General features: G+C 35.8%; 2 protein-coding genes across 4 annotated transcripts in view; one reads left to right on the top strand and one right to left on the bottom strand.

The window, feature by feature from the left end:
- Positions 1 to 2,866, top strand: part of NADK2 (NAD kinase 2, mitochondrial) — a gene marked incomplete at its 5' end in the record, with an annotated part of 63,463 nt that extends 60,597 nt beyond the window's left edge. For both annotated transcript variants that reach the window (XM_006156357.3, XM_014590829.2), the window contains 1 exon segment: positions 743 to 2,866. In XM_006156357.3, coding sequence (XP_006156419.2) covers positions 743 to 881 — 139 coding nt within the window.
- A 4,951-nt stretch (positions 2,867 to 7,817) lies between these two features.
- SKP2 (S-phase kinase associated protein 2) overlaps positions 7,818 to 12,790 on the bottom strand; it is a 37,093-nt gene continuing 32,120 nt past the window's right edge. Inside the window, exons 10-11 of one of the 2 annotated variants that reach the window (XM_006156323.3) lie at positions 12,646 to 12,664; positions 9,606 to 9,688 (exon numbers count right to left, since the gene is read on the bottom strand). In XM_006156323.3, coding sequence (XP_006156385.1) covers positions 9,686 to 9,688; positions 12,646 to 12,664 — 22 coding nt within the window. In that variant the 3' untranslated portion in view covers positions 9,606 to 9,685. Of the gene's footprint in view, positions 9,689 to 12,645; positions 12,665 to 12,790 lie in introns of both variants that reach the window. The other variant, XM_006156322.3, reaches the window with a different exon arrangement.

A 12,790-nucleotide genomic window follows, 5' to 3' on the forward strand; every position in this document is an offset into this window, starting at 1 on the left:
ATACAATGGAAGTTATTTTTATAGCAATGGAAAGAATACACTACTACTACATGGAATAAGGTGGATGAATTTCACAAACATACTACTGAGCGAAAGAAACCAGATACCAGAGTACATACTGTATTTTTCTATTTATATAAAGTTCAAGAACTGGGCTGTCAGAAAAGTCTCGACATATTTTTCTATGCAAAAATGGATTAGGACTTTTCTGATGACCCAGTATTACTGTGTTGGTAGAAATTAGGATAGTGTGTGGGCTTGGGAAGAAGGGAACAGGAGCAGGAACAGGGAGAGGAAAATGAGGGAGCTCCCAGGGTGCTGGGTAACATTTTATTCCTGATTTGGATGGTAGTTTACACTAGTGTGTTCACTGAGCTGTACACTATAATCTGTGCCTCTTCAATGTATGTGTTATATACTTACTAAAAATTTTACTTAAAATAGTTAACATTTAATATTTAAAATACTTATAATGGTAGTAACTCAAATTCAGTCATATGAAAACAGCTTATTAGTTCCATTAAGTCTATACTTATTTGCTGGTAAATGTTTGAGTGAATGGTTTTACCCTGAACACTTAGGTTTTCAGACTTTGATGAGGTACACATGTATTTACATAGAACAGCTTGTTTTTAAAATAAAGGCCACATAATCTACTAGTTTAAATAAAAATTTAGGGTCTTAAATAAACTTACTATTTCAAGTTAAGAAAACTTAATATTTAATATTTCTTTCTGTTCAGGGTTTGTGTTCGTTCTCGTTGTTGGGACGCCTGTATGGTTGTGGATGGAGGAACTTCTTTTGAGTTTAATGATGGAGCAATTGCTTCGATGATGATCAATAAAGAAGATGAGCTTCGAACTGTACTTCTAGAACAGTGAAGGATTCCCGCAGATGACAAATTTCAATTACTAAAAAAATAGTTTGTTCTGCAGAAACAGACCTCCAGGCATTCAGCTACACTTTTTGGTTACTGTTGAGACTGGCTGCCCTGGGTTCGAAGGCGACAGAGAGATTTGCATTATCCTTCTGTTGGATTCTGATAGAAAAGAGATGTAAAATAGATGGGCTGAACTGAGTAGAATTGATACCAGCGAAATTTTCATACTGCTCACAGTAACCAAGAATGCTGAGATCTTTTTAAGTTTAGAGAGGCAGGTTTAAATAAAGGATTAACTGTTTAGGATTTGGAATTTAACTGTACAAGTGTTTTTTCCTTCCCTTTCCTTCTAACTTTATGGAATTGGTCAGACCAAACACATTATTTGATTAATGCATATTTTTTATAGTATCTAAAAATCAAGATTTAAAAAAATTTTTGATGATGGAGACTTTTGATAAATCCTGACATTAACCTAATTGAAATAGGTAAATGTGTTTTTATATGTGCTAAGAATTTTCTAATTTCAAAACACAATGTTATTTGCCTCTTTATTAATTTAAAAGTTTCAAATAATCATTTTTGAAATTATTTATAGGTGAATGTTTTCATTTGACTTTTACTCTGGTTAATTTCAACAACTGGGTGAAATACATATATTGGTACAAAATCATGATACTGTTACAGATTTATTAGTTATCCTGTGGCTTGTACATCAGACATTTAAAAAAAGTGACTTGAGTCTAACAGAAGTCTTCCATCTTTAAAACTTTCTAACATGGGTTCATAGAATAAAAGGATACACTAATAAGATGTGTTCTGCTAGGAGTTTGGTAGAATCTTTAAAAAAATGTTTTCATCTACTGTTAGGAACATTGTCAGAAAGAATGAATTCTTCAGTAAATATGTAAAACAGTAGTTTTGCAGTTTTCACTTGGCTTCTATTCCAAGTTTTACATAATAGGTTTGTAGGATAATTTGCTATTGCTTTTTTTTTTTCACCATTATGAGAATTCCTTTATTTTTGGAGGAATTATTTTGATCTAATTCTGATCTGCTTATAATAAGTAATCCTAGAATTTTCACAAAAAGCTCCTACTGCTGCATAATGAAGTATTTGGTATTTTCATGCCATTTATTCAAAGTCATGTTTTTTGTTTTTTGTTTTTTTTTTCACTTGCCAGTGAAAATTTTTGTTCAGTAGCTGACAAATACTTACTGAACACCCACTCTGTGCCATGTATTACCATGTCAGGTGCTGGATATTTGTTGAATGAAACAGACTCTGTTCTTAAAGAATTTGAACCTGGTGAGATCAGAAGTAAATTCTGAAAGCTAGGACTTATAGTGAGATCGAGTGCTCTTGCCAACCCTTAACATGTTGCTTTTATATTATTTTTATAAACATTAGTGTATAAAAGTTATCTGCATTTTGTTGTATATCCAGAAGAAGAATCTGTTTTTCTTCTTTTCTTAGTTAAGAGTATCTGCATAGACACTTACAGCAAGGAATTTACGTAATGCCTTAGATAGACATGAAATAAAATTGTGTTTTCCCAGGCTGGATCTCTAGTTTGTGTTTTGTTTTTCCCTTAGATAACATACATAAGATACCACTTTATAAAGACGTCAAATTGTACACTATATAAATTCATCAGGCTTAAAATAATTTTGAAAAAAAAAATGCCCACTCTTATCCTTAATATCTCAAAGAAATCTGATTGTCCAAGTGCTTCCATAGTTCTATTAATATAAAACATATTAATAGATAACCTGCTGTGTAAAATTGTTAAGCCATATTTTAGGTGTTTTAAAAAAATACTTAATGTGTTTCATTTGCTACATAACTTCTAACATTTCTGCTCTGTGGTGGGAATTTATCTATATGAGGTGAGAGACAAAGGATGTTAGAGTAGCAAAACAAATTTTTATGAATGAATTAACTTTTAATGGCAATTGTATGTGAATAAAATCAAACCATTGTTATTTCTTCTTTTTTACTTCATTGCTTATGTCCTTCATCTTATAGGGTCATTATTTGAAAGCCAAAATTTCCCTAAATTTTGTTTCAAGTTTGTCCCCACTGTTCTATGTATTATTCTGTTCTCTATTGATTCCATTCACTGCTATTACTTTACACAGACTGAGTTTGTCATTTAAGCGAAAGAGAAAGTGCTTACCTCATAAGTGTAGGCTCTTCAGATCATTTTGCCTTACATTTTTGATGTTCCATATATATTTGTATTCATGACCCCAGTACATTAAATTATATTACATGGTTTCCTAAATGTATAACCTGCATGTCCAGAAATTTTACACTGACTTCATTTTTAAAATAAGCAGAAAAGAGCTAGTTAACACAAACTATTTATTGCAAAATATTCACTTAATTTGGAAAGGTTGTCAAATATAAATTTAAGGATATATTAAATTCAGCTGTGAAAATAATTAAATTTAGAACTTAAATCAGTAAAAAATTCATTCTGTGGGATTAGTATAATACATGCATCCTTATACTTAAGGACAGCATCTATTATCCACCATGATAATTTTGCAAAGATGATCCCAGGGACAATGTAATACCTAAATAATATAATGGAAAAAATATATAAGTGCTGTGTATGGAGAAAAAAGTAAATGTACTAATGAATCCCCCAAGGGGGATGGCCATGCCGCAGTCCTTTCTCCTCCATTCTCTTTGGATTTTGGGCACACACACACACATGCCTGAATGAGTTTTAAGCCTCTGGGTCTGGCACTAGAACCACGGTCGGCCGGCCATATGGGAATCCAGTGACATAATCATTGCGCCATCTGCTGGTCCCAAAATATAGTTTATATGAAAAATACTCATGAGGGTAAGGGCATAAGGCTGTGAGAAGACTTAATAAGTTTTCTACAGTAAGGAAGTTATGAAGACTTTTTAAAAGTCTTATCTGCTTAAAGATACATTTTTAAGAAATCACTGAGGATTTTAGATAAAAATAGAATATTTATTTGGATTGCTATACACAAAGTTTACTCACCAGGGAGAGAGAAAGGGAAAACAAATCATCCTCCATGGGGAATGGCCCATGCTGCAGTCCCTTCTCAATTCTCCTTTTGGGATTTTGGGCACACATGCTTGGCATGTTTTTTAAGCCACTGGGCCCAAGACTCAAACAGTGTAGTCAGCCATGTGGGATGCAGCTGCCTTAACCATCACACCACTGACTGGCTTCCAAAAAATATTGTAAATGTGAACTTGAATAACTTAATTTTAAAAAGCTTATGGAAAAATAGAATTGAAATATGAGTTTATTTTGGTGCAAATTTTTTTTGAAATCAGCTTTTTCATAATAATTTTTCATGAACTTTTTAAAGACCCTCTTACATAGTGATTTAAATGCTCAAGTGGCAATTTAGATATTTTGAGAAATATCAAAATACCAACATTTTAATATGTAGATTCACTGAAACGTAATTATTAAATCCATAAAGTTAGTCTAGGCTTTTAGGGTTTTAATGATAAGGGCTTTCTTTTTAGTTTAACCAGGAATACTTGCCTTACCTCATATGCTCGGTTCCTTTTCTTGTGCTGTTGTTCAACAAGTTTCCTCCACAATGCAGACAGTAAATGTTGAACTGCAATTGAGTTAGTCAAGATAGAAGGAACACAAGTACTTTATCCAGAAATAAAAAGTTTTGCACTTGGCTAGTGCCTATCATGTGTTTGGAACTTGTGAGTAGGTATAGGAGAGAGAGAAACCAAAGGCCCAAGAGTGGGTAAAGTGACAGCAGTGAAAATAAAAACAGACAAATGTTAACACCATAAAAAGAAGGCCAGATATGCTGGATGCCTCTCCATAGAATATACTACTTATCAAGTATCTCTTTGCTAATAAAAGAACTTGATAATATAAGCCCCTAGCACAGGGTTTCACAACAGACACTATTGACATTTTAGACCAGATCATTCTTTATTGTTGCGGCTTGTCCTGTGTTGTAGGATGGTTAGCAGCCCTCCTTTCCTTTACTGATTTAGATGCCAATAGCACCTTCCTACTTTGACAACCAAAAATGTCTTTAGATGTTATAAAATGTCTCTGGTGCAGCAGAAGAAAGAAGGCAAAACCCACCCTTGCATAGAGCTTTTTGCTGCTAGATCTACCAGCAAATGAAAATGACAGATAAGCCTGTTAAACATCATTGATGACATCCACCAGCAAAATCCAGAAGGTGGGGCATAGGACAAATGACGTAGTTTTTCAGTGTATCAATCACATGCAAGGATAAAGGGGAACACAAACATTAAGACAGTATGTCAATCAAATGCCATGTGTGGTCTGTGCTTGGGATCCTGATCAAAACAAATCATGTTGAGACCAGATGGTACAGCAGTAATGAAACTATGTTTGAGTGGGAAGGTCTACTTCCTGGGGACGCATCAGGCTTCATACACCATACGTACACAATAGGCGTGCACTCATTAGGATCCCTAGTGTACTATAGCATGAAAAACCCCTTGGGTGGGGGAGGGTACCTCTCATGAAAGAAAGGAAAAAAAATAAAGCTTAAAATTCCGTATAAGAAACCACTTGAGAGAACTAGGGAATTTTTAACACCATGCTGGTATTTAATGTTTCAGATTTATTCAGAACCCCTACCTTTTAGAAAAGGTACATACTGAAATATTCTATGAAGTTATAGGTCTCTGTTTTGTTTCAAAATAATCCCAGGGGGTGAGAGAGGGAAGATTTGAGATCTGAGGAGGCAATCATCAAGATCGTGGATAAAGTGAGATTAGCCAGGAGTTAATGATTGTTGAAACTGGGTAAGGGCCATCATGTTCTCTACTTTTGCATATACTTGACACTTTCCCATAATTAAAAACATAAGTCATATTAGTGATAATGTGAAAGATTCAACAAAACTGAGTAGACCCAGCCAGTGGCACAGTCTACAGCCTGCAGTACTGGAGATGGCATGGCTGACTATGGGCTTGACTGGCCTGAAAAAAACAGGGCACAATATGGGAACCCAAGATCCTCAAGAGTTGGAGAGCTGCTGGCGAAAGGGGGCTTGTGGTACAATGAGATTCAGTAAAGGGTGCTTCTTTTATGTCTTCAAACACCATCAACAATTTTTAAAAAAGACCCCAAACTGTGTGATAGTCAAGAATGACCATTCCATCATTTGAATGAGTTAAAAAAGGAATTGAATTCCTGGAAGACCTCTGGTAGAATGAACTATTCAGACAATTTCTGAATGACAGTAAAATATATATTTAGTATATGCTGATCAAGTTTGTATTTGAAAAGTATTTTTCTTTTTTGAGAGTTTTTCTATAGGGCATGTGGGCTTGTCAGAAAGAGACAGAAATCACCCCCCAGGAGGTATGGCCACACCACAATCCCTTCTCATCACCTCAGGATTTTGGGCAGGGCATGCACACACATGAATCTGGCATGATTTTTTTTTTTTTTTGGAGAGGTTTTCGCTATAGGGTGCGTGCGCTCACCAGACAGACAGAGACAGAGACAGAAAGTGAGAAATCACCCCCCAGAGGGGATGGTCACGCCACAATCCCTTCTCTTCCATTCTCCTCGCGGGATCTTGGGCACGCACGCACATGCACCCGGCGTGAGTTTTAAGCCACCGGGTCCAGGACGCGAACCGCGGTTGACTACGTGGGAGGCCAGTGACATAGCCATTACACTAACTGCTGGTTCCCAACCTGGCATGACTTTTAAGCCACCGGGTCTGGGAAGCAAACCATGGTCGACACATGGGAGTCCAGTGACATAACTATTATGCCATCTGCTGGTCCTTGTTATTAGTTAATTATTACTGACAGTACAGTTGGCCCTCCATATCCATGGATCCTTGCATCCATGGATTCAGCCGTTAGTTGAAAATATACTGATGCTGAAGATTGCATCTCTACTGAACATGCAGATTCTTTTACTTGTCATTATTCCCTAAATGTTTGTATAGCATTCATATTGTATTAGGTATTGTAAGTAATCGAGATATGATTTAAAGAATCCAAGAAGGTGGGTGTAAGTTATACACCAAGATTATGCCATTTTATATAAGGGACTTGAGCATCTGAATTTTGGCATATGTGAGGGGGATTGGAGAGACAGCTGTATTGACTATCACATTAATCACTTGAATTCAAATGTTTCATAACTATTTTTGGAACCACTTTAGAGATAATAAGGTTATATTAAGCATCCTTCAAACAGCATTAAGACTATCACTTAAAATTCAACAAGCATATGAAATAAGGTCAAAAGGACTACTTTGGGGTCTTTTTTTCCCCCAAAGGTTTTGGCCATAGGACACATGTACTTACTGGAGAGAAAAACTGAGAGGGAAAGTGAGAAATTACCCCTGGGAGGAGGGGGTGGGTGGCCATGCCACAATCTTTTCTCCATTATCCTTCTGGGATCTTAGGCATGCATGCACACGTGCCCAGTGTGATTTTTCAAGCCACTAGGTCTGGGACTTGAACCAGTCAGCCATATGGGAGGTCCAGCCATATAACCTCTACGCCACCTGCTGCCCTTAAGAGTGTTTTGAAGGTTCTTATGGCACAACACACTGAGTACTAATGTTTTTTTAACCTTTTTTTGTTTGTTTAAAAGATTTTTGCTATAGAGCATGTGCACTCACCAGAGAGACAGAGACAGAGAGTGCGAGAAATCACCCTCCGGGGGGATGTCCACAGAGCAATTCCTTCTCCTCTTCTCCTCTCAGGATCTAGGGTACACACACACTCCCAGTGTGAGTTTTAAGCCACTGGGTCTGGGACTTGAACTGTGGTCAACAATGTATGTGGGAGTCCAGCAACGTAATCGTTACACCATCTGCTGGTCCCAAGTGCTTTCTAATTTTAAGCAAAATATTTAAAGGAAAAAAAAGAAGAAAAGAATACAACTTAGCTGTAGTATTCATTGTATAAAAATGTTTTATTTTAAAACAGGTCTATAAAAGTAGAAATCACATACAAAAATACAGATTACTCTTGACATGTTGGTAAAACAGCTTATGGCTAGACTTGAGTCTGGAAGAACTATGTTTGAGGGCACCCATAAGTCAGAGTCCAACCAGATCCTATCACCAGCCCTTGTCACTAATCTGTAAACAGTAATTTCAAGTAGTATTTAGCACTTTTTAACTACTAATACATTGAAACATAATCATTTCCTGTATAACACTACTTTGAAATGTTTTTCCTTAGATCTGAGCAGATAAGGGCACTTTATGCTATTGTTGTTAGATTAAAAAATTTTCGATTAAAAGTTATTGTTTATAGAAATAATGGATTTTGGCTTTTTTGTATTTTGAATATTTAAGGAAGTCATGAATCTAAATAAACTAGCTTTTCGTGATTTTAAAAAGTAGAATGTAATCTTTTTGCTTTTGTATACCACATTTAAAAAAAAAATCACTGATGCTTATCAAAAGGTTCAACACCTGAGCTTTAACTCTCATGGAGGCACGAGTAGTACTTACTGCTCTGAGACTGCATGGAACACATTCCTGTTTCTAGTGTGTCTGGCAGTTCCTCTTAGGGAACTTTAGGTCTAACAACCCTACAAAATGGGTAGCTTCAAACAATTATTGTGAGACACCATTAAAAAAAAAAAAAGACAATTTAAGATACTTGATTCCAGAGTAATACAAATATAATCTCAAGAACCTCAGCTCTAATAGAAACTTCAGAATTCTTCCATCCAGCTCTTCAGACTGGGTTAATAGCACCTTTCTAAAACAAAGCAAGTCATTTTAAAAGCTAAGAGCCCATATTAACATAATTTAATTATGAAGTTAGAAAAACCACAATTATATTTCCTCACCTAATTTAGAATTCTACAAACATAATACCTTAACAAATATTAAAGGATACTTCAAATTAACCTGCCATAGAAAATTGCTTCTTGAGCCTTCAAATCCTAAACCAGTTCTATACCTTTGGTGGTTTTGTTTTTTATTTAGCTTTTCAGGTGAATTATATGTGACTATTTCTATTAGCCTAATTTCAAATCTAAAGGCAAACTGAAATGCATTTTTCCCCCCATTCCAGAAGAGATTGACTCATCAGAAGAGATTGACTCAACGGTGACTATCCTGATTCTTTCTGTTCAGCTCACAATACAAACAGCTTATTGTCCTTCCAAGCTATGTCTTGTAAAACAATACTGAAAAATTAAACATGAAAGTTTCAATTTGGCTATGAAAATTGTTGGAGTAATTTTTAAGCTTGATTCTAAAAAAGACTAAATAAGAAAGGCATTTGCAAGAGGTGGCTCAAATTTTCCTCTTTAAGATATCCTGAAGTTATAGGCTCACTCTCCTAAAGTTTCAAAAGGCCTATTGCTTAGGCTTTTAGGGGCATAGCAGTGATAGAAGCTTTTTACAGTCATTTCATAAAAAAAAGCAACTCTTCACCATTTTCCCTTTCAAATGGTCCTCTCATATGCTTGGAGAATGAAGGCAAAGGGAAAACCAAGAATAAATCTAGCTGAGTGCTTCAGCAGTTGGATTTTCTGCCTATTTTCCCTGTTCCCAAGAAAGAGAAGAGACGCTATTGTGTATTTAATACTTCATAGACAACTGGGTCTTTGCAGTGTCAGTCGGCATTTGATGCCCCATATCTCCTGGTTCTTTTTGTTGCCAACAGTTGGCCTGGCAATGGTGGTGAAGTGGGAGCAATTAATTTGCAGATGAGGAAGGGCTTCCTTTAACAGCTGAAGGGTACCATCAGGCACAATTCCAAAAACTTGTAGTGTTTTTAGTGTGGGAATTTCTCCGAGTTCACTGGAAAGGAAGAAAGAGACTTTCAGAGTAGCAGTGTCTATGGAAACTGTTTGACTACAGTTATATGACCCAATTTCTATAATTTGTATCGTAGTCTATAAAATGTGAACTGAAAACATAATTCACAATAATTGATGTGAATAAATGGCAAAGAAAAGCACAGGCCATACAGCTTGAGGAACATGGCCTTAAACACACGAGTCTATAATGTATTTTGTTGGATAACAATCTCAGAAACTCTGAAGTAAAGATTCAACCAGATTCATTTCCTTTCTCCATTCTTGCTTTATACAGCAATTTGAAAGGTGTCACTGTGTTGTGAGAACAAACTAGCAAGCTAGGGATGGTAAACGTTAATGTTTTACTGGGACATCCGTTGTAAATACCACAGGTTGTAATTAAAGGATGTAGACTTAACCTTTATTTGAAGTAGGTTTCATCTCTCAAAAGGAAATGGCAACAGAGTTGATAACTTCTTAATAATGGTTCACAGTCAACAAGTCCACTAGGTGCAATTAAATCTACCAATGACTTTTCTAAGAAAAGACAGGATTTGTAGTGGGGTGCAGATGGCAACAAAGCACGACCCATCTTACCTATCTACATATTACCATTCTTTTTCTGTCACAGATAAGCAGTCTTCCTATATTTCACATTAGGTAAAAATATGTTGTGATTTTTCTGATAACCCCAATACAACTCTGTCAACAGTGAGATTTTGGTTCACTAAAAACAAACCATTTCCACGAAGTAAATACTTTCTGGTTTTGGTAATGATTCTTTCTTCTTAACCCAGATCTAGATGCCTCGAAATTCATCTCTCTGATCTGTATTTGCTCCAGGTCGGGACACAGTACAAAGTCTCAGAAAGGGAACGTTTAGTTTGGAAATTTCAACAAAATCTCACTGCAGATCAATGAACACATCAATGACCTAGAGTTAGAAGGCTCCTTTAATTTTCACATTGTCAATAATTACTTAAAAAAACAAAACAAAACACAAGACCAACTTTCCTAATAATAACTGCCACATGGCTTCCAGTCTTTCTTCCTTCCAGCCTGTTCTATATGCCAAGGTCCAAGGTAGCCTCCTAAAGCCTAGCTCAGGTGAGGTCATTCACCTCCTCCAAATCCTTTGATGCTTCCCTCCTGTGTTTACAGACTGGCTGGGCTTAAATCTTTACAAACGTAACTTGTTCTTCCAGTCCTCCCACTACCCCTCTAAATGTATTTTTTTATACTCCAAAAAGTGTGTTAAAACACCACAGATATTTCTGAATACAAGATGAAGAATAATTTAAAAAATAAAATATTCAAATAAAATGAAAAACCTTGTTCATCAAGGGGCAATAAGAGCTGAAGTCGTAACAGATCAAAAGAAATCAGGAAGAGTACATTGCTGTTGTTCTTCAAGGAAATTAATTTCGGGAGTGTAGACATGAGCATAAAAAAAGGGTCACAATTCATAGATGTTTATACTTATTGTCGCTTATGATGATAGAGATTCCACTCCAACTTTGAATTCTTCTTATGTAAAATCTGAACACATGAGAACTTCCTAATAACTGAGATTCTGGTTCAGAAGTATTCAAATTAACCAAATTGTGAGTCATTCTGCATACTACTTCAAAGAAATACTGTATGTAGGTGGGAGTAAGGAAAGGGGAATGGCAGATGGCAGAGAAGGAAGTGTTCCTGCAACTGTGTTGGGAAAGACACTCACTGAGTAAGGAAATAACACTAGCCTCCTAGAACATACTCAAGTATTACATGTGATAAGGGAGTTGTATAAATGAGACGATAGGCGGAAAACTGGCTCCCAAGTCAAAAAGGAAAAAAACAAAAGTCTTTAAAATTTTGAGGGGAAAAGAAAAACAGTTGCCTTTGTTACATGCACCATCTACAATACATGAACAAATACGCAAGCATCTCTTTAAAACAATAATGGAAGAAAGTGAAAAGCAAACTTAAGGGGTAGTAAGCAGAACTGAGAAGTTTAAGAGCCATTATTGCTAACAAATGTAAAATGATATCAATAATGTCTTAAATATCTTTCACTTTAGTAAATAAATGCTACTTACAAAAGAGGGTTACTGCTTACATCATCTACATAATCCTGTTTTCCTCAAATCTTAAATCCCCTAACTACAAATTCTCCCACCATAGGACTTTTCAGTTTCTCCTAATCTCAGATCAGTTTACTATCTCCTGATTGGGCTTCTCACTTGACTGTGAAATAGGGAATAATTAGAAGAAAGTTTAGACACAGATAATAAAAGCAATTATGAAATAAGGGAATAAATACAATTGGCTAGGTCTTGAGAAAGAAATAACCTACAATCTCCCAAGTACGTATAACGATATTACAGAAGATAAGCACTCAAATGTTATATTCCCACTTCTGACATAAGAAATATATAGCCTTAAGTTTTTTTTAGCATAGATAGTTGCCAAAATGACTGAAATTGGAGGGAAAGCCATTGTAACCAGAGAGATTTTGAAGGAAGAAAGAGTGCCAACAGATTCAAAGGACTCACAGCATAAATCCCAGTACTATTTACAAAATGCCTAAAGGAAAACATTCTTTATCTCAACAGCAAGGACAGCATCTTTCTTCTTTTTCGCACTCTATTTTGGTGGCCTGACTTGTAACTAAACTGTTGATGTCCCTGTTTCCCTTATTTCAAGGTAAGATTTAGAAAAATAAGTGATAATGCAATGGACTGACCTCAGGCCCATATTCTTAACCATCAATTCAACACTGTCTTCAGGTATTATTAAATAGGCATTACTATTACTATTAAGCCAGGAAAGTCATGATATATTTTTCTGTTTATGCAAAAACGCATCATGACTTTCCAGATGACCCAATATTATCCCACTGCATAAAAATATTAAAGGGTGAGGCTTATAGCCTTCCCCTAGCTCCTGCTTGAGAAAAAGCATTTGGGTTATTACCTGCTTGGCTTCTGTTTTTCTGCAGAGAAGAACAAAAAAAAAGACACTTAGGTATATTCTCTTGACTAAGGCAATCAGAAAAGAATTACCACTACATTCCCCATGGGGCTGCATAGGCAGAGAAGTAGGAGCCCAAATGGCAAGG

Source organism: Tupaia chinensis, unplaced genomic scaffold, assembly GCF_000334495.1.
Source record: "Tupaia chinensis unplaced genomic scaffold, TupChi_1.0 Scaffold000489_1, whole genome shotgun sequence".
In the NCBI taxonomy this organism is placed as follows: Eukaryota; Metazoa; Chordata; class Mammalia; order Scandentia; family Tupaiidae; genus Tupaia; species Tupaia belangeri.